At 43.5% G+C, this 22,991-nt stretch overlaps 1 protein-coding gene across 3 annotated transcripts in view; it reads left to right on the top strand.

Annotated features, from left to right (window-relative positions):
• Window positions 1-22,991, top strand: part of LOC140197168 (anion exchange protein 2-like) — a 252,556-nt gene that overhangs the window by 92,834 nt on the left and 136,731 nt on the right. For 2 of the 3 annotated variants that reach the window (XM_072257058.1, XM_072257069.1), the window contains one exon: window positions 19,385-19,532. In XM_072257058.1, coding sequence (XP_072113159.1) covers window positions 19,488-19,532 — 45 coding nt within the window. In that variant the 5' untranslated portion in view covers window positions 19,385-19,487. Of the gene's footprint in view, window positions 1-12,778; window positions 13,047-19,384; window positions 19,533-22,991 lie in introns of those variants that run through there. The other variant, XM_072257080.1, reaches the window with a different exon arrangement.

The raw sequence follows: 22,991 nt of genomic DNA, 5'->3' as shown, positions 1-22,991 counted from the left end.
TTATGATTTTTTTCTTTTGTTTTGTTCTGATGCACAATGTTTTATAGATTAGCTCAAAAATCCTACTTTAATGTATTTGAAATTCAGAAGAGAAGACAGTAAAATGTCAGAATAGTTGTGGGGGGCTAAAAACTTTTTCAAAGCACTGTATAAAGAATTGCAGTATTCAAGAGGCAGCTTGCCAAAATCTCAAGGACATTTAGAGCTGGGCACAAAATAACAACCACATTGTGAAAACTGAACAGAAAAATACGCATAGGCATTTGATGATGGCAGTGCAGGTTTGGATAATGATTACAATAGCATTTGGGATTCTTAGATTTATAAACAATTGCATAGACATAGAACATATGGAAGATGTAGAAACATAGAAAACTTACAGCACAATACAGGCCCTTCGGTCCAGAAAGTTGTGCTGAACGTGTCCTGACCTTAGAAATTATTAGGCTTACCTATAGCCGTCTATTTTTCTAAGCTCCATGTACCTATCTGAAAGTCTCTTTAAAAGACCCTATGGTATCCGCCTCCACCAGCATTGCTGGCAGCCTATTCCACGCACTCACCACTCTCTGAGTAAAAAACTTACCCCTGACATCTCCTCTGTACCTACTCCCCAGCACCTTAAACCTGTGTCCTCTTGTAGCAACCATTTCAGCCCTGGGAAAAAGCCTCTTGACTATCCACACAATCAATGCCTCTCATCATCTTATAAACCTCTATCAGGTCACCTCTCATCATCCGTCGCTCCAAGGAGAAAAGGCTGAGTTCACTCAACCTATTCTCATAAGGCATGCTCCCCAATCCAGGCAACATCATTGTAAATCTCCTCTGCACCCTTTCTAAGGCTTCCAGATCCTTCCTGTAGTGAGGCGACCAGAACTGAGCACAGTACTCCAAGTGGGGTCTGACCAGGGTCCTATGTAGCTGCAACATTACCTCTCGGCTCCTAAATTCAATTCCACGATTGATGAAGGCCAATACACCATACGTTGTCTTAACCACAGAGTCAACCTGCACAGCTGCTTTGAGCGTCCTATGGACTTGGACCCCAAGATCCCTCTGATCCTCCACACTGCCAAGAGTCTTACCATTAATACTGTATTCTGCCATCATATTTGACCTACCAAAATGAGCCACTTCACACTTACTTGGGTTGGACTCAATCTGCCACTTCTCAGCCGAGTTTTGCATCCTATCAATGTCCCGCTGTAACCTCTGACAGCCCTCCATGCTATCCACAACACCTCCAACCTCATCAGCAAACATACTAACCCACCCCTCCACTTCCTCATCCAGGTCAGTTATAAAAATCACGAAGAGTAAGGGTCCCAGAACAGATCCCTGAGGCACTCCACTCGTGACTGACCTCCATGCAGAATATGACCTGCCTACAACAACTCTTTGCCTTCTGTGGGCAAACCAGTTCTGGATCCACAAAGCAATGGATCCCATGTCTCCTTATTTTCTCAGTAAGTCTTGCATGGGGTACCTTATCAAATGCCTTGCTGACATCCATATACACTACATCTACTGCTCTTCCTTCATCAATGTGTTTAGTCACATCCTCAAAAAATTTAGTCAGGCTCGTAAGGCACGACCTGCCCTTGACAAAACCATGCTGACTATTCTTTATCATATTATACCTCTCCAAATGTTCATAAATCCTGCCTCTCAAGATCTTCTCCATCAACTTACCAACCACTGAGGTAAGACTCACTGGTCTATAATTTCCTGGGCTATCTCTACTCCCTTTCTTGAATAAAGGAACAACATCCACAGCCCTCCAATCCTCCGGAACCTCTCTAGTCCCCAATGATGATGCAAAGATCATCGCCAGAGGTGCAGTAATCTCCTCCCTCGCCTCCCACAGTAGCCTGGGGTACATCTCATCCGGTTCCGGCGACTTATCCAACTTGATGCTTTCCAAAAACCCCAACACATCCTCTTTCTTAATATCTACATGCTTAGCCTTTTCAGTCTGCTGCAAGTCATCACTACAATCACTAAGATCCTTTTCCATAGTGAATACTGAAGTAAAGTATTCATTAAGTACCTCTGCTATTTCCTCTGGTTCCATACGTACTTCCCACTGTCACACTTGATAGGTCCTATTCTTTCACGTCTTATCCTCTTGCTCTTCACATATTTGAAGAATGCCTTGGGGTTTTCCTTAATCCTGCCCGCCAAGGCCTTCTCATGGCCCCTTCTGGCTCTCCTAATTTCCTTCTTAAGCTCCTTCCTGCTGCCAGCCTTATAATCTTCTAGATCTCTAACATTACCAAGCTCTCTGAACCTTTTGTAAGCTTTTTATTTCTGCTTGACTAGATTTATTATAGCCTTTGTACACTACAGTTCCTGTACCCTACCATAACTTCCCTGTCTCATTGGAACGTACTTATGCAGAACTCCACACAAATATCCCCTGAACATTTGCCACATTTCTTCTGTACTTTTCCCTGAGAACATCTGTTTCCAATTTAAGCTTCCAATTTCCTGCCTGATAGCCTCATAATTCCCCTAACTCCAATTAAACGCTTTTCTAACTTGTCTGTTCCTATCTCTCTCCAATGCTATTGTAAAGGAGATAGAATTATGATCACTACCTCCAAAATGCTCTCCCACTAAGAGATCTGACACCTGGCCAGGTTCATTTCCCAATACCAAATCAAATACAGCCTCTCCTCTTGTGTCAAGAAACCTTCTTGAACACACCTAACAAACCCCACCCCATCTAAACCCCTTAATCTAGGGAGGTGCCAATTGATATTTGGGAAATTAAAATCTCCCATCACGACAACTCTTATTATTACACCTTTCCAGGATCTGTTTCCCTATCTGCTCCTCGATATCCCTGTTACTATTGGGTGACCTATATATAAAAAAAAACACCCAGTAAAGTTATTGACCCCTCCTTGTTCCTAACCTTCACCCACAGAGACTCCGTAGACAATCCCTCCATGGCATTCACCTTTTCTTCAGCCGAGACACTATCTCTGGTTAACAGTGTCCCCCCCCCCCCACCTCTTTTGCCTCCCTCCCTGTCCTTTCTGAAACATCTAAAACCTGGCACTTGGAGTAACTATTTCGATCCCTGAGCCATCCAGGTCTCTGTAAAGGCCACCACATCATATCTCCAAGTACTGATCCACGCTCTAAGCTCACCTGCTTTGTTCATAACACTCCTTGCATTAAGATAGACACATCTCAAACCTTCAGCCTGAGTGCATCCCTTCTCTATCACCTGCGTATCCTCCCTCTTGCACTGTCTACAAGCTTTCTCTATTTGTGAGCCAACCTCCTCTTCCCCAGTGTCTTAAGTTCGGTTCCCACCCCCCCCCCAACAATTCTAGTTTAAACTCCCCAGTAGCCTTAGCAAACCTCCCCACCAGGATGTTGGTCCCCCTGGGATTCAAGTGCAACCCGTCCTTTTTGTACAGGTCACACCTGCCCCAGAAGAGGTCCCAATGATCCAGAAATCTGAATCCCTGCCCCCTGCTCCAATCCCTCAGCCACACATTTATCCTCCACCTCATTCTATTCCTATTCTCACTGTCGTGTGGCACAGTCAGTAATCCCGAGATGACTACCTTTGCGGTCCTGCTTCTCAACTTCCTTCCTAACTCCCTGTACTCTTTTTTTTTTTTTCAGGACCTCTTCCCTTTTCCTACCTATGTCATTGGTACCAATATGTACCACGACCTCTGGCTGTTCTCCCTCCCACTGCAGGATATCTTGGACATGATCTGAAACATCCCGGACTCTGGCACCTGGGAGGCAAACTACCATCCGAGTTTCTTTCTTGCATCCACAGGATCGCCTGTCTGACCCCCTAACTATAGAGTCCCTTATCACTACCGCTTTCCTCTTCCATTCCCTACCCTTCTGAGTCACAGGGCTAGACTCTGTGCCAGAGGCACGACCACTATTGCTTCCCCCAGGTAGGCTGTTCCCCCCGGTAGACTGTTTCCCCCAACAGTACTCAAACAGTAGTACTTATTGTCAAGGGGTATAGCCACAGGGATGCTCTCTGGTACCTGATTCTTCCCCTTCCCCCTCCTGACCGTGACCCACTTGTCTGTCTCCCATGGCCCCGGCGTGACCACCTACCTATAACTCCTTTCTGTCACCTTCTTGGTCTCCCTGACCAGGTGAAGGTCATCACGCTGCATCTCCAGTTCCTTAACTCGATCCCTTAGGAGCTGCAGCTCGACACACCTGGTGCAGATGTGGCCGTCCGGGAGGCTGGGAGACTCCAGGATCTCCCACATCTGACACCAAGCACAGAAAACTGGCCTCACACACATACTACTTCCTTTCTGTAAATAATACCGGTAAACCTACCTTGCCTCGTCCCATTACCGCCTAAGCCTGTTGAGCCAAAGCCCTGTCACTCTGTTGCCTCTGACTCCGCTGCCCGCTGGATTTGGCAGTCTTTTTAAACTTTTTGCGCTCTTCTGGCTGACGTCACATGCCTGTGCAGTCTTGCCTGTCTTTTACCCCGAGTAGTAAGAACTGCCTTGGCTCCGAAGATCAGCTGTTCACTCGCAGCCTTTTTGCTTCCGAGTATTGAACCTTCGTGTGTATATGAAGTTTGACCACATCTAATTCTGCCCATCATGTTATAGAAAGGATGGAAGAGACCATTTGCTGATCCAGTGCAGCTAAGAAGATATCTGTCCATCTGCCCTTCATCTGGATCAAAGTGTCTGTTATAACTGGTGTGAAAGTTAGACAAATCTTGTGCAGTTGAAAGGTTGGCTCAGTTTTGTGAGCATCTTTGTATTTTCACTGTTCAACTATGTCCATCTGTCATGGCAAATCATGGCTGCATTGTGTAACGTGCACTAGAAGCTTTACAGCACCCTCTGAGCTACCAATATTGGCACATTAATGTTTAGTGAATCCCAAGTAAAAGATCGAGGAACAAGATGGAGGGGGAAATTTAATTGCAACCTCAGGGGTGGGGGGGGAGGATTAATTTAGATCAGAATCAGGTTTAATATCACCAGCATATGTCATGAAATTCGTTAACCTTATGGCAGCAGTACAGTGAAATACATGATAAATATCAAAGGAAAAAGTTTTGAATTACAGTAAGTACATGTATGTCTATTAAATAGTTAAGTCAAAAATAAGTAATGCAAAAAAAACAAGTATTTAAAAAGTAGCAAGTTAGAGTTCATGGGTTCGATGTCCATTTAGAATTCAGATGACAAGGGAAGGAACTTCTTGAATTGCTGAGTGTGTCCTTTCAGGCTTCTCCAGCTCCTTCCCGACAGTAACAAAGAGAAGATTAACATCATGGTTGGCACAGACATGGTCAGCTGAAGACCCTGTTCCTGTGCTGGATTGTTATATGGATTGTATGATGAGCATCTTATGATTTCAGAAATGAAATGACTGCAGAGATTATAGACATCCTGGTAGTGCTGCTTCAAAATTCCCTAGATTCTAGAAAGGTCCCTACAGCTTGAAAATCTAGAATTGTAATCCCCTTTTTGTCCCTTCATATGGTCCATATTGCTCCATTCCCTGCTTTTTCCATTGTCTGTCTAATTGCTTCTTTAACATTGATGGTGTTTTTGCTTCAACGGCCTCCCAGGCACCTAATTCTATGTGAAACCCAAAAAGTTTAACCCAGTTAGCCTAATATCTATCACTAGTGGAGTCATACAACAATATGCAGGCCCTTCAGCCCAACCAGTCCATGATGACAATGGTGCCCACCAACTAGTTCCAGTTTCCTGCTTGGCCCATATCCCTCCATGTACTTGTCCAAGTGCTTCTTAAATGTTACTGCTGTACATGCTCCGACCGCTTCCTCTGGCAGCTTGCTCCATAATACTCACCAGTTTCTGCTTTTAAAAAAATGCCCCTCAGGTCCTTTTAAATCATTTCCTTTTCATCCTAAATATTTGCAGATGATACCACTGTAGTGGGCCACACCTCAACTATAAGTTGGAGTACAGAAAGGAGATAAAGCTTAGTAACATAGTAACACACAAAAAATACTGGAAGAACTCAGCAGGTCAGGCAGAATGTATAGAGAAGAATAAGGGCAGAGACCCCTTTATGAGGACTTTAGGGTGAGAGGAGAAAAGTTTAAAGGTAATTTGCAAGGTGTATTTTTCACTTAAAGTATTAGGTATATGGAAGTGGTGTAAGCAGATACATGAGCAATATTTGAGAGGTAATTAGACGCACTGGAAAAAGCAGGTAATGGAGTGATATGGACCATGTGCAGGTGAATGGGATGTACTGAGTCCTGATGGTCTCTGCTTGAAACGTCAACTATTTATTTGTCTCCTTAGATGTGGCCTGAGTTCCTCCAGCATTTTGTGTGTCTTGCTCTGGATTTCCACCATCTGTAGAATCTCTTGTATTTATGATTATTAACATGGTGTCATGATCCAACCTTTCCCTCAATGTCAGTAATACAAAAGTTCTGGTTATTGACTTCGGGAAGGGGGGCAGTCCACATACTCCTGTCTACATCAGCAGTGTTGAGGTTAGAGGGTTGACAGCTTCAAGTTCCTAGGAGTGAACCTCCTTTCCTAGTCCAACCACTGAGACGCCATGGCCAGGAAAGTTCACTAACGCCTCTACTTCCTCAGGAGGCTAAAAAATTTAACATGTCTCCATGGGCTCTTACCAATTGTTATCAATGCATCCTATCTGGATTCATAACCAGTTGGCATGGCATCTGCTCTGCTTTTAACCACAAGAAATGCAGAGAGTTGTTGACATAACTCAGCACATCATAGAAATCAACCACCCTTCCATGGACTTCTCACTGCCTCAGTAAAGTAGCCAGCAATTTCAAAGACCACATCTACCCTAGACACTTCTCTCTTTTCCCCTCTTTCTTCAGGCTGAAGATATAAAAGCTTGAAAGCACGTACCACCAGGCTCAAGGACAACTTCTACCCCACTGTTATAAGAATATTGAAAGAATCCTTGATATAATAAGACAGACTCTTGACCTCACGATCTACCTCATTATGATCTTGAGCAACACACATAAAATGTTGGAGGATCTCAGCAGGTCAGACAGCATCTATGAAGGGGGAAGAAACGGTCAACATTTAAGGCCCTTCATCTTGATCTTGCACGTTATCGTTTCCCTTCACTATAATTCCTCTATAGATGTTATATTTTATTCTGGATTGTTATTGTTTTACATTGTTTTCCCTCAATGCACTGTGTAATGATTTGATCTGTATGAATGGCATGCAAAACAAGCTTTTCACTTTATCTCAGTACATGTAACAATAGTAAACCAATTCCAATTCTAGACTATGTCCCCTATGTCCCTGAACTACCCTATCCTGAGGATAGGACTGTTACCATCCACTTTATCCTATACCAATCATAATTTTAAGCATTGCTATAGAGTCACCCTCATTCTCCTTTGTTTCAAGGAATAAAGTTCTAGATTAGCCAACCTCTCCTTACAACTCAGACCCTCTTATACAGGCAACATCCTTGTAAATCTTTTTGCCACTCTTTCCAATTCAGTCACATCTTTCTTCTAAAAGACACCAAAACTGAATACAGGATTGTCCTCTGAAACGCGGGAATCCATTATTGAGGAAATAGTAACAGGACATATAGATACAGAGAAACAGAGTTAACATAATTTAACAAAACAGTAATCGGATGTTTGATAGATGCATTAGAGTTGTTTGATGCTGTAATAAGATTGGCGGTCAAAGAGGGGTGTGGTTCGATTTGACTGAGAACACCACATGAAAGGCTGCTACACAAGCAAAAGCTGTTGGTGTTGGAGTGGCGTTACTGGGATAGATAGTTACCTTGAAAGGAGAGTCAGGATGCGAGGATCATGATCAGATTGGCAAGCTGTAACTAGTGGGGTGCCACAGAGATCAGTGGTGCGGCTTCATGCATTTACATCCGTATTGGCTGCTGTGGTAACGTAGCAATTAATGCAACATTATTGTAGCTCGGTGCGTTTCGGAGTTTGGAGTTTAATTCCGGTGCTGTCTGTAAGGAGTCTGTGCGTCCTCTTCGTGGACTGCTTGGGTTTTCCCCAGTGCTCCGGTTTCCCCGCTCAGTCCAAAGACGTACCGGGTAGGTTAATTGGTTATTGTAAATTGTCCCATGATTAGGTCAGAGTTAATTGGTTTTGTCGGGTTGCTGGGTTGGTGTGGCTCAAAGGGCCAGAAGGACCTACTCTCTGCCGTATTGCTAAATAAATAAGTAAATATTAGTGACTGAAAAAAATGAAGGTTGAACTATATTCTAGCCAGGTACAATGGAGCATAGCTAAGGTGAATGGTCATAGTCGATTTTTCTCAGGGTAGGGGATCTTAAAACTAAAGGGAACTGGCTTAAGAGGGGAAAGGGAAAAAAATTTATAGGAGACCTGAAGGGCAAGTTTCTCACACAGGAGGTAGTGGGTATATGGAACGAGATGTCAGAAGAGGTGGTAGAAACAGATACAATAACAATATTTAAGAGCCATTTATAGGGTACATAGGAAAGGTTTAGGGTGATACAGACCAAATGCAGGCAAGTGGGGTTAGCTGAGGAAAGCATCTTGGTCAGTAAGGATGAGTTGGGCTGAAAGGCCTTTTTCTCTGCAGTACAATTCTGACTAGTGCAGATTCACCTTCCTGAAGCTGCTCTTTAAGTCAGTCTCAGAGGCTGAAATCACAAGATCATCAGTGGCTGTGGGTGTTCGTGAAGGTGCCACCAGATTTTGACAGTCAAAGTGAGAATAAAGGCATTGAGCTGATCTAGGAGTGAAACCTTGTCACTTTTGTCACTTGTTTTGACTTTGTAGGAGGTGATAGCATTTAAGCCCTGCCACAGCTATCAAGCATCCTTCAGTGATTCAAGTTTAGTCCGGAATTACCACTTCGCATGTGAGATGGCTTTCCACAGGTCATACATGAACCTTTTGTAATTAACTTGGTCGTCAGACCGGAGTACCATTGATCTGGACTTCAGCAGATTGAGGATCTCTTGGTTCATCCAGGCTTTCTGGATGGCGAAGGCTTTGAATGACTTTGTGGAGACATACTCATACGTGACTGTATTTATAAAGGCTGTGACAACCGTGGCTTATTTGGTCAGATCCTCTGAATCCTTGAAAATGGTCCAGTCTACTGACTTGAAGCAATCCCGTAGCTGCTCCTCTGCCTCCTATGACTACTACTTTGTTGTTTTCAGCTCAGGAGTCTTGCTCTTTAGCCTCTGCCTGTATGCAGGTAGAAGGAGGTCAGCTTGATGATCAGATTTCAGAAAATGACAAACTTCTATAGATTTGTGGTTTAGAATACATTGACTAGTTGCATTGCAGCCTGGTATGGAAACATCATTGCCCTTGAACAGAAAAACCTACAAAAAATAGTGGATATGGACCAGTCCGTCATGGTTAAAGCCCTCCCCACCTTGAGCATATCTACATGGAGTACTGTTGTAGGAAAACAGCATCCATCATCAAGGATCCCCACCACTCAGGCCGTGTTCTCTTCTTGCTGCTGCCATCTGGAAGGAGGGAGAAGAGCCTCAGGGTTCACCACCAGGTTCAGAAACTGTTATTACCCCTCAGCCATCAGGCTCTTGAACCAGAGGGGATAACTTCACTCACCCCAACACTGAACTGTTCCTACAACCTATGGATTCACTTTCAAGAACTCTTGTCATGTTCTCTATATTTTTATGCTTATTTATTTATTTGTTTGTTTGTTTTGTTTTATTTGCACGTTTTGTGTTTTGCACATTGGTTATTTGTCTAATGTGCAGTCTTTCATTGATTCTATTATGTTTCTTTGTATTTACTATGAATGTCTGCAAGAAAATAAATCTTGGAGTGGTGTATGGTGACCTGTATGTACTTTAATAGTGAATTTACTTTGAACGTTGAACTTTGATTTCGATTAGATTATGAGGACACACAGTCCTCCTTTATTGTCATTTAGTAATGCATGCATTAAGAAATGATACAATGTTCCTCTGGTATGATATCATAGACAAACCAAGACTGAAAAAACTGACAAAAACCACATAGTTATAACATAGTTACAACAGTGCAAAGCAATACCGTAATTTGATAAAGAACAGACCATGAGCACTGTATATAAAAAAAAGTCTCAAATTCTCTGAGTCCTATCATCTTATGCAGACGGGAGAAGGGAGAAACTCTCCCTGCCATGAACCTCCAGCGCTGCAAACTTGCCGATGCAGCACCCCGGAAGCACCCGACCACAGCCAACTCTTGAGTCCGACGGAAAACTTCGAGCCTCCAACCAGCCCTCCGATACCGAGCACCATCTCTGCCGAGCGCTTCGACCCCGGCAATAGGCAAAGCCGGGGATTTGGGGCCTTCCCCTCCCGAGAATCTTGATCGCAGAGTAGCAGCGGCAGCGAAGCAGGCATTTCAGAAGTTTCTCCAGATGTTCCTCCGTGCCTCTCACGTCTATCTCCATCAAATCAGGATCATGCACGGCCCCGACTTAACAAATTCGATATCATTTTGGAGTGGTCGCGTGCACTATGTCGTGCCACCATCTTCTCCTCCCCCACTGATTTGGTGATGATTCCAAAATTGGTGAGTTAACAAGCTGTGATGAGACAGAGATAAGTTAAGAGAGTGGGCCAAAATTTGACAGAGGGAATTATCTGGATCCATTTGCTGAATATTATCTTCTCTCTGCCACAAGAAGAGAAAAGTATTCTCAACTCAGTGCTGTCAGTACAAATTGAGCTGTTGGAGAAAGGGATGGTGTATCTGGGGAAAAGTACTAAAGGAACACTCGAACTTGCATTTTCTGATTCTGTAGCAAATGAAATGTTATCTCATCTGTGTTATACATAATCTCAAGTGTTGGGTGGTGGAGTATGGAGGCAATTTTACTTTACAGCAGTCATGTCTCTGCCTCAGATGTGTGTGACTGGATGCTACAGTAAGGTCTTTATTCTGTAGCCAACCTGTGTTGTCCCTGCCTGGAACTGTATGACATACATACTTTACACTTCATTGTCGCCAAACAATTGATACTAGAACGTACAATCATCACAGTGATATTTGATTCGGCGCTTCCCGCTCCCTGGATTACAAATATTAAATATTAAAAATAGTAAAAATTAGTAAATATTAAAATTTAAATTATAAAGCATAAATAGAAAATAGAAAAATGGAAAGTGAGGTAGTGCAAAAAAACCAAGAGGCAGGTCCAGATAGTTGGAGGGTATGGCCCAGATCTGGGTCAGGATCCGTTCAGCAGTCTTATCACAGTTGGAAAGAAGCTGTTCCCAAATCTGGCCGTACGAGTCTTCAAGCTCCTGAGCCTTCTCCCGGAGGGAAGAGGGACGAAAAGTGTGTTAGCTGGGTGGGTCGTGTCCTTGATTGTCCTGGCAGCACTGCTCGGACATCATCCATCTGATGGAACTGTGCAGAGAGTGTTACTCTGGATCTAATCTAGGAATCTTGAGCAATAATAATTGTTTGCTATTGGAAGATTTTCAATTCTTAAGTAGGGAACAAGAATATTACAGTGAAATAGCGGGGCTGTTATTGTTCCAGTGACAGGAATCGAAATCCCTTAAGTTATCGAAGTTTGCTAGTTTGTATATCAGAATCAGATTTATTATTATTGACATATGGTGTGAGATTTGTTGTTCTGGTGGCAGCAGTGCAGTGCAAAGACATTTAAAAATAGTAAATTATAGAAGTAAATGGGGCAAAAAAAGGGATGGCGCAAAAGTGTTCATGGATTCATGGACCTTTCAGAAACCTGATGGTGGGGCGGGGGGCGGGGAAGCTGCAACTAAAATGTTGATTGAGTCTTCAGGCTCCTGTACCCTCCTCTCTGATTATTATAATGAAAAGACCTCACCTACACAATGACCCAGTTGGCTACTTAATACTGGGGAGCAATTAATAATTGCAATAAATCCTGGTCAAGCCACTATTCTCGTGCCACAGATGATAAAAAAAAACTAATGGCCCTCATCTTGAGCATAAATTGTGGGTGCGCAGCTGTTAAAACAGTTTTAAAATTGGATTGATCAGTGATCGATGTATTGGTGTACCTTGCAACTTGGACAGTAGCACTGTGCCAAGCTCCTTATGAGCTTCTGCCGTTCAAGAGGTCACTGAAGGGCTGGGGTAAGTGTGCACTTCCCCATATCTCCAGGATATAGAAATACATTAACCTTGACCGTCTCCTTGAGTCCCGATAGGTTGCACTGTCAGTGCTGGGAGAGAATTAGTGGCGACAAAACAGTAGGGAGAGATTTTCATGTTGCAAGTCACTCTCCACTTTAAGCAGTTGACCTCAGTTGAAGTGTTGGCCTAATAAGAGTTACATTTCCTTCAGGCTGTACCTTTTTGAACCTGGTCCAGATGTGAGCAAGGTCTTGTTCGTGAGTGGGTCCCTGAGGGCTCTCTTTTTTCCACTGGTTCGTACTTTACAGGGGGGTGGGTGCCTGTGTTTCCTAACTCATCCCTCGTGCATTGCCTGGGTGTAGATGGTTGAAAAAGAGAGTGTGTGTGGACGTTTTATAATCGCTTGTGTGCAGATCACATGCTGTGACCAAGAGCACCCTGCACTCCCCTGTAGGATGAACCTGGTTTCTTGTGGGTGAGCTCTGCCTCTGAGCAACTGTTCTGTTTCCTCCCCATCCCCCGTTGCTGCTGTAACCCCGGCAGCAAAATCAGGACCAAAGGAAGGTTGTGTTGGGAAGGGGGAGGGGAATGTGCCAGTCACAGTCAGCAGTGTTGCAATTTCCTCTGCTGGCTGAAGTTGGTGTAAAACTTTGCTGACAGCGATGAAAAGCCATGGCTGTGTGCTCTGCTCATTCATGTGAGACCGGTGAAAGCAGGTCCGAACTCTGCTAGGAACCTGCACCATCCCAGTAATTGCAGACATCGGAGAACTGCTGTGGACTCTTGCTCTCCTCTTCTCAAAGTATATTCCGAATACAGGGAAGTATGTCTGAAGGCCAGAGCCTTGTGTAAACTGTTACACTGGAGGGTGTGACTTTCTCTCAGTAACCGAGAGGGAGAGAAATTGCAGGTAAAAGGTGCTGGTGGGGGATGGGGGTAGGTGAGGATGGGAGGAAGTCTGCAGTCCTGTGATCACCCTGTCCCATTGTGGATCTAGCAGAGTCTTTTCTGGGCCAGGACGGCAAGTGTGTGTGCCAATAGCTCGGCACTGAGAGTTCCTAAAGGTGCTGGGACATGAATCTGTGCTTGCTTGGGCTGTGTTCTCTCTCGTTCTCTCTGTCTCTCTCACTCTCTCTGTCTCTCTCACTCTCTCTCTCTCTCTCTCTCTCTCGCTCTCTCTCACTCTCTCTGTCTCGCTCTCTCTCTGTCCCTCTCACCCTCTCACTTTCAAAATATTAATTTCTTCTAATTGTGCATGAAGTGCTCATGTGTGTTAACTTTTGCATGTGTAATGCTTCTTATCATGCATTAGCCCAAATATAAACCACAAGCATGTGTACTTGTGCATATGTGTATGTGTGTGTGTGCAAAAAAAATGCAAGCCTGTTTCTCTAAAACATATTCGATGCTCATATACACTTCTGCAAGATGTCATATCTATGTGCTGCAGCGTGACATGGGTCTGTGTTTGTTGTGGATGGGTGTGTTTGTATAAGATTGTCACGCAACACTGTGAGTAGTGCTTGCTACGTTGTTCTTTGGCATGTGCTTGTGTGAAGTGTTTGCACATACCCCTACATACATCTGTAACTTTTGTGCTCATGTCAACCGCACCTGGAAGTGCTAGTACTTGTTCTGACAGCCCCTAGGGATGGATGAAGACACAGGACAGCTTGCTGGCTGGTACCCTGCTCCCACTGCTTCAAGAGTGGGGTTAGCACGTGTTGTTTTCTGGGTTCCTCACCTCTAGTCTGGCTGAGAGGTGCTACTCAAAGTTCAGGAAATGAAAGTGGGCACCTAGTAGAAGTGTCGATGTGGGAGCAGTGACCATAGTTCTATAAGTTTCAAGGTAGTCAGGGAAAGGGAATACTGCTGGTTGTTAAGTTAAAGTCTTGAAAGGACCTGGTGGAAGCAGATGTCTGCCATGTCTTGGACAAGTCCAATTATTTACTCAGTTGTCACTTTATTAGATAAACCTGCACATTAATGCAAATGTCTAATCAGCCAATCATGTGGAAGCAACTCAATGCAAAAAACACGCAGACATGGCCAAGAGGTTCAGTTGTTGTTCAGACCAAACATCAGAATGGGGAATAAATGTGATCTCAGTGACTGACCTTGGAATGATTTTTGGTGCCAGACTGGCTGGTTTGACTATCTCAAAATTGCTAATCTCCTGGGATTTTCAAGCACTTCAGTCTCTAGCATTTACAGAGAATGGTGTGAAAAACAAAAAAAAACATCCAGTGAGTGGCAGTTATGTGGTGAAGCTGCCTTGTTAATGAGAGATGTCAGAGGAGAAAGACTTTACTGGTTCAAGCTGGCAGGAAGTGACGTTAACTCAAATAACATTATATTACAACAGTGGTGTGCGGAAAAGCATCTCTGAACGCACATGGGTTACAGCAGCAGAAGACCACAAACATAGGTGCAGGTACCTCCTGTAGCTGATAAAGTTGTGGCCACTGTGTATAGTGGGCTGCAAGCAGTTGTCACAGGCAGAGTAGTGAAGATGTTGTTCATCATTCAGGGTACTGAGAACAGCAGTTGGAACACTGTTGCGGTTCTGTAAAATATTGGTGAGACTGCACTTGGAATGCTGTGTAGAGTTTTGGTTGCCCTGTTTTAGGATAGACGTCATTAAACTGGAAAGTATGTTGCGAAAATTACAAGGATTCTATCAGGACTGGATGGCGTGAATATGAGGCAGATGTGGGGCAGGCTAGGACTTTATTCCTTGGAACATAGGAGAATGAGGGGAGACCTTACAGAGTGTATGAGATCTTGAGGTGCATTGATAGAGTGAACACATGCAGGCTTTTTCCCAGGGAAAGGGAACTGGAGGCATAGGTTTTAAGAAGAGGGGTGGATTTAAGGGACTTAATGGGCCACTAGTACTTCACACAGAGTGTGATGTATGCATGGAACAAACTGCCAGAGGAAGTGGTTGAGGCAGGCACAATAATAACATTCGAAAGCATTTGTATAAGTTTATGGATAGGAGGTGCTTCAAGGGATATGGGCTGAATGCAGCACATGGGACTAGCGTGGTGGGCACCATGGTTGCCTTGGCTGAGTTGGGTGGAAAGGCCTGTTTTGACATTATAAGGCCAAAATGGGGCCATGAAGTGTACCCAGGGCTAGATGAAATTTAAGCCAGGTTGCTGTGGAAAGGAAGGGAAGAATAACGGGTATGACAGAGTTCCTTGCATCCTTGTTAGCCCCAGGTGAGATGATGGAAGATTAGAGATAGCTAATGTTGTTCCTTATCTATAAGAGGGACAGCAGGGCCAAGCCAGGTAACTACAGGCCAGTGAGTCTTGTGTAGGTGATAGGGAAATTATTGGCGAAGATTCAAAGGGACAGATTTCCATACATTTGGAAAGGCAGGGCTGATCAGTGATGGAAAATCTGTCTCACTATTACGAGTTTTTTTTGAGGATGCAACTAAACAGATTGATGGGAAGGAAATAGATGTTGCTTACACTTTGTCAGTAAGGCATATGACAAGGCCCCTCATGGTAGACTGTTCTGGTAGATTAAGGGACATGGAATCCAAAATTTACTTGCTGATGCGGAAGAGGTATATAAAATTATATACCAGTGCAGGTGGATGTCTTTCCTGGTGTCATGGATTCTCGATTACCTGACTGGCAGACCACAGTACGTGTGCTTGCAACACTGTGTGTCCGACAGAGTGATCAGCAGCACTGGGGCTCCACAGGGGACTGTCTTGTCTCCCTTTCTCTTCACCGTTTACACCTCGGACTTCAACTACTGCACAGAGTCTTGTCATCTTCAGAAGCTTTCTGATGGCTCTGACATAGTTGGATGCATCAGCAAGGGAGATGAGGCTGAATACAGGGCTATGGTAGGAAACTTTGTCACATGGTGTGAGCAGAATTATCTGCAGCTTAATGTGAAAAAGACGAAGGAGCTGGTGGTAAACCTGAGGAGAGCTAAGGCACCGGTGACCCCTGTTTCCATCCAGGGGGTCAGTGTGGACATGGTGGAGGATTACAAATACCCGGGGATACGAATTGACAATAAACTGAACTGGTCAAAGAACACTGAGGCTGTCTACAAGAAGGGTCAGAGCCATCTCTATTTCCTGAGGAGACTGAGGTCCTTTAACATCTGCCGGACGATGCTGAGGATGTTCTACAAGTCATAGAAACATAGAAAATAGGTGCAGGAGTAGGCCATTCGGCCCTTCGAGCCTGCTCCGCCATTTATTATGATCATGGCTGATCATCCAACTCAGAACCCCGCCCCAGCCTTCCCTCCATACCCCCTGACCCCCGTAGCCACAAGAGCCATATCTAACTCCCTCTTAAATATAGCCAATGAACTGGCCTCAACTGTTTCCTGTGGCAGAGAATTCCACAGATTCACCACTCTCTGTGTGAAGAAGTTTTTCCTAATCTCGGTCCTAAAAGACTTCCCCTCTATCCTCAAACTGTGGCCCCTCGTTCTGGACTTCCCCAACATCGGGAACAATCTTCCTGCATCTAGCCTGTCCAATCCCTTTAGGATCTTATACGTTTCAATCAGATTCCCCCTCAATCTTCTAAATTCCAACGAGTACAAGCCCAGTTCATCCAGTCTTTCTTCATATGAAAGTCCTGCCATCCCAGGAATCAATCTGGTGAACCTTCTTTGTACTCCCTCTATGGCAAGTCTTTGGTGGCCAGTGCGATCATGTTTGCTGTTGTGTGCTGGGGCAGCAGGCTGAGGGTAGCAGACACCAACAGAACCAACAAACTCATTCGGAAGGCCAGTGATGTTGTGGGGATGGAACTGCACTCTCTGACGGTGGTGTCTGAAAAGGAGATGCTGTCAAGTTGTATGCCATCTTGGACAATGTCTCCCATCCACTATATAATGTACTGATTGGGCACAGGAGTACATTCAGCCAGAGACTCATTCCACCAAGATGCAACACAGAGGGTCATAGGAAGTCATTCCTGCCTGTGGCCATCAAACTTTACAACTCCTCCCTTGGGGGGTCAGACACCCTGAGCCATTAGGCTGGTCCTGGACTTATTTCCTGGCATAATTTACATATTACTATTTAACTATTTATGATTTTATTTCTATTTAATTATTTATGGTGCAACCGTAACAAAAACCAATTTCCCCCGGGATCAATAAAGTATGACTATACAAGGCATAGATACGGTATAAAGTCAGAATTGTTTTTCCCCTGCTGGGACTATCAAGACTGATTTAACTTGAAGGGAGGAAGTTTTAAAAGGGATTGAGGAGAAGGTTTGAGAGTTGCTGGTACTGGGAGCTTGTTGCCAGAGGAAGTAGAATCAGTACAATCACTCCATCTAAGAGACATTCAGATAGGCACTTTTGAATAGGCAAGGCACGGAAGGATATGGACCCAATGCAGGCTAGTGGAGTTAGTGTAGTCAGCATGGACATGAGTCATTCAGCTCACTATTTCTGTGCTGTAGACACAGACCCACTGCCCACTTCTCAAAGTTTTGTGTCATTACTTTAAACATTCTATCTTGAAATATCACAGCATTGAGCTCAGTAATTGAGGTATTCCATAGCAACTAGACTATGTAGAGGGGTTCAGGAATTCAAGCTTATTTGCTTTGACCTGGCTGGGTTGAACTTTCTGAGGTTATTAACAAGAACTGCAGCAGCTGAATTGTTGAGTATTGTGAAATAAGCAGCAGGGCATGGGCTGATATCTCCAATTGCTGGCGCTTCTCTCAGGGAACTGTTTGCCTAATGTTTAGCTAGCAGTGGGGGCACTTGGAACTTGATCCAAGAGAACTCATTAGTGGAATTTGGTTGAGTCATGAGGTGCTATATCCTCATTAAATGCTTGCATAGCGATCACTGAGTAGTAGAACAGAAATTATAACAGAGACCTCAGCTGGTCAGTCTGAATGATCCACTCTGGTGTTCATCCTCTGTTTGAGCTTGTACCCACTTTGTTCCTTGCTGTTCATCATTGACAATGTCTCTGCTCTGATCACTATCTAACAATGAGTACCACTTATTGCCTTTTATTTAGCTTTTACTTATTTGTCACTTGTACATCGAGACATAATGAAATGTGTTGTTTGCGCCTATGACCAACACAGTCTAAAGGTGTGCTGGGTGCATCCCTCAAGTGTCTCCATGATTTCTGCCACCAATGTAACATGCCCACAACCTTACTAAACCCAATTTACTAACCCTAATCTATACTATACATCTTTGGAATGTATAGGTTATAGGTCTTTGAAACCCACACAGTCTAGGGGAAAACATACAAGCTCCTTGTAAACCAGCAGGAATTGAACCCAAATCTTCTGATCACTGAAAGGCGTTACACTAACCGCCGCATTACCTTGCTGCTTGCAACAATAATTAGTTTTAAATTCACTTTCAGGGTTTGGTCATTGCTGGTGAGTCCAGCATTTATTGCCCTTCCTTGCCAACTTCTTGACAGCGTTCCGAGGGCAACAAGGAGTCGTTTCCTGTTCGTATGGGAGTAGAGTTATGCGCAAGCTCATGCTGGCTGCACACAGCTGATTTGTGAGCTAGTTAAGATCTTACTGCTTTAGTAATTCCAGCACATTCATTTTTTTTTTAAAAGCTCATTTTAAATTTTCAAACTTAACACATGCATGTGAATTCATAGTCACTGGGTCACTGGTCTGCTAAGAAAGCAGACCAGTACAGCACTGAACCCATTTTTCTTGTTGTGTACCATATCTCAAATGATCAATGAGATACTATTCCTCCTGGTGGTTGAAATCCAGAGTCAGTGCACCTTGAACTTATTGGCATATTGTGTCATGAAGGGCTGTGAGTCAAGTTAAAATTTTAAGAACTGAAATCCATATCTTTGGTAGCTAAAGTTATCAAAGGATCTGGTGCAAAGGCAATTGAATGGTCTTGGTAATGTGTAAACTGAGGAGATCAAACAAGACCTAATAGAATGTCTAGGGGCTGAGTATCCAGCTGACTTTCCATTTGAGGTAAATTACAGAAATTTGGGCAGCAGAGCAATGGAGCACCTTGGACGAAAAGCTTTGGTGTGTGCTGCAGACAGAGGAGTTGGAGCTGAAAATCCAAGGCACCTACAAGATTAGTCAGAAAGTGTAATTACAGCATGACACATTAGAGTCTGCCTTCAATATTAATGCCAACATAAACAATAATCGTAAGTATTAACACATGATTGTGACACGGAGGAGCTGATGGATTTTGTTTCTCTTGAATCTCTTTTTCTAGGTTATGCTGTCCCAAAGACATTCGCTGAACTTGCGTGAAAAGGAAAAGGGTTAAAAAGAGACATCTTCAGTTACGTGCTGGTAACTACGCTAGAGACAACGCAATGGATTTGCCTGTTTCTCCTGAGATTCACATTGTTGTTCAGGGTGTAAGTATGCACATTCTTTCGGAGTGTAATTGACTGATGTGTGGTCACTGGATAGTTGATCAATTTGGAAACAACAGGACATAAAATGATGGAAGGTCTCGAACTGAAACGTCGGTTGTTCATTTTCCTTTATTGATGCTGTCTAACATGAACTCCTGCAGCATTTTGTGTATGTTGCTCAGTCTTCACAGTGTGTTTCTGTTCCCTTCTTCCTCATGTACTTATCCAATTTCTCTGAAATGATTTTTGGCTCACCATTGAACCTCAAGCATGCAACACTTTCTGGTTCTCTTCACCCTGAGTTGAGTTTAATGATTAGTGAAATATCACGAATGCTCTGTTCGTGGTGGAGTACTGATGCCTTGTGTCCTGGTAGTGTTAGTAGAAGTGTTATTAGAATAATTAAGGTTCTTCTGAATTTATGAAAGAAGATCCTCACCTTTGTAGTCCTTTTGTTTTGTTTCCTCCACAAGTGGACTAATGACCATCTTTATAACTTTGAAGATCTCATGTTTTGGGAAATGGTTGAGAGATTGGGGCACTTTTATCAACAGAAATCTCCAGCACTTCTGGTTTTTTCTGGTGCTTCACAGGTTTTGCTTATACATTTTGTGAGTTTAACCTTACTTTGGCTGGAAGTTAATCTGAGGTCCTGCCTTGGCTATCATGTAGTGGGAGCTGGAAACTCACTTCCTCCACAGTGAATGAACCTGGTCCAGAACAGCTCTGATTGGGTCTCTCCTCCTCAGGTGGCTGGCTCTGTGCTGATTATGATTCACTGCTGCTATCAGTCTCTAGCTCTGTTATATCCATGCATTGACCAGGAAGGTGGAAGACAGATTGTCATTTGTTTTGAAAGCAGTTGTATTATTAGTGGTGATCGCACTCTCAATATTCACGATTCAAGTATTGTCATATTTTCTTCATCTCCTTGCCATGCCATCACTTGATTGTTGCTCATGGTGTGCCAAGCACAACTAGGATCTTGTATAGTTTTGCTCTCTATCTCTCGCCTCTCATTCCTGATCTCCTTTTTCTGAAATTGTACTTTATTTCTCTCTTCCTTACATGTCTCTTACTTACACAATCTTCTCTTGATATTTATTTTCTTTGGTTAAAGAAAAAAACTACTGAACAAGTGGTTGGACAGCCCGCTGTCTGTCTCTGAAATATCGCTACTTAGAATTTATGGCAGGTTATAGTCTGATTTTAAGAGTGAGGAGAAAGGTCAGCTGCACACATTTGCTATGGAATACATCTCTGTAATGGTTTCTGTCCACTGACCTTGTTCCTGCAAAGAAGTTGCCTTGGAAGTTTGTTTTTTTTATATACGGTATAAAAGCAGGAAAGTTTGAATGAAAGTTTCTCAGGACACTGGTGAGATGGAACCTGGAATATTGTGTATGATTTTAGTGTCTGTGTGCTTTCATTGGAGGCAGTGAAGATTTGTATGATTGATCCTAGAATGAAGGTTGAGCAGTTAGCCTACACCCTGGAGTTTAGATGAATGAGAGTGATGTTTTAAGATTCTGGTGGGGTGGATTGACAAGATGAAATACTGAGAGTAGATTCTCCCACTCGGATATCTATTACTAGCGACGTTCCAGGGGTGGCAGATATCAGGTGCAGTTGAGAAGGAATTTCTTCTCTCAGAGAATGTAACTCTTTGGAATTCAATACCCGAGACTAGACTGACAGTAGTCACTGAATGTATTCAAGGTAAACATTGACAAACAAACAACAAGGGAATTGAAGAATATAGGGAACAGTAGGGAAATGGTGTCGAGGTGAATGATGCAGCTTAAGGACAAGCTGGAGGAGATGCTGCTCCTCATTTTCATGGGGATACTGGAAGGTCAGCAGACCAGGAACCCCTTTTGTCGAGTCTCCTTTAGTCCAGTGCAGCAGTTCAGCATATATAATTAGATAGACTTTTGACCTTGCAAACTACTTCTTTATAGCCTTGCACTTTATATCTGCCAGCACTGCACTTGCTCTGTAACTGTAACACATTATCCTGCACTGTGTTACTGTTTTCCTTTGTACTACCTCAGTGCACCATTGAAATGAATTGATCCATGAGAACAGTATGCAAGACATCTTTTTCACTGTACCTCGGTACAAAGTAACAATAATAAACCAATAATCATTGTCCAGAGATTAAAATTGAACCAGCCACACAAATACTGCGGCTACAGGAGCAGATCAGAAGTTTATTGAATGCTGATGGAGCGACTCACTTCTTGACAGTCTCAGACCTTTCTACCATTTGCAACCCACAAGTCTGGAGTGTGATAGGATACCTCCATGTTCTTGCAAATTCCAGCTCCCACCATTGAGGGCAAAGTTTAATTGCCTCCCCATCCATCTCTCTGAGCGTTCTCTCCACCAATGACAGTAGATACTTCCAAGGTGGATGCAGTGCAACCTGTTCCGACACTCACAAGACCTGGGTCCATTCCACTGATACAGAGGAAAGCAAACTAGGAGACATCAGTTAACTCCTTAACAAACTTTATCCATTTTTTTCCCATTCAATTATCCAAGTTTATGTAGAATAACGGCCATGAAGGCAAGAGGCTGCAGAAGGTTGTTGACTCAGCCGGCTCCATCACAGGCAAACCCTGCCCCCATTGAGGATATCTTCAAGAGGCAGTGTCTCAAGAACACCTTCACCGTCTGGGACCTGTCATCTTCTCATTACCACCATCAGGGAGGAGGTATAGGAGCTTGAAGACCCACACTCACTGATTCCAAAACAACTTCTTTCTCTCTGCCATCAGATTTTTGAACAGTCTGTTTGCCCCTGAACAGTCCCTCATGTTTCATCTTTTACACTATTTTTTGTAACCTGTAGTGATTTTTATGTCTTGACTATACTGTCTCCACAAAATACAAATTTCACAACGCATGCGAGTGATAATAAACCCAACTATGATCCTGAAAGATACGGGAAACATTGACTCATCTGAATTCAACACCTGAGAAGATTTACAAGAATGACTGCAGAGCTGTTTCGGCAATATACATCGAAGACAATATCATTGGCCCTACACTTATCTTCAGTGCATCTGGACAATAAAGACACCTCTATCAGACTATTGTTTATTGATGACAGTTCTGTTTTCAATACTATTATTCTGTTCTGGGAGTTGCTACCTCCCTCTGCAAATGTTTCTGAAGAACAAGCTCCTTGACCGCAAATTGACAGAAGATTCATTGCTTGGTTACATTTGCGAGCCAGCACCTAATAGTAGGAGTGGGCAGTTCTGGGAAGCTGCCGAGCATTTTCTGCCCAAGTTTATAATCTTATCCAGCATTATAACTACTACTTACCCAAAACATCACTGTCTCAACTTGCACCAATACTTCTGTGTAAATATTTTAAATTATTTTCAAATCTCTTTGTAGCCTGTACCCTTCTTTTCTCTGCAATCTCCTCTGCTTTGCATTCATTCA

Source organism: Mobula birostris, chromosome 1 (genome assembly GCF_030028105.1).
Source record: "Mobula birostris isolate sMobBir1 chromosome 1, sMobBir1.hap1, whole genome shotgun sequence".
Lineage (NCBI taxonomy): Eukaryota > Metazoa > Chordata > Chondrichthyes > Myliobatiformes > Myliobatidae > Mobula > Mobula birostris.
The sequence above is the reverse complement of the archived record's forward strand: the minus strand, read 5'-3'. Positions and strand labels throughout refer to the sequence as shown.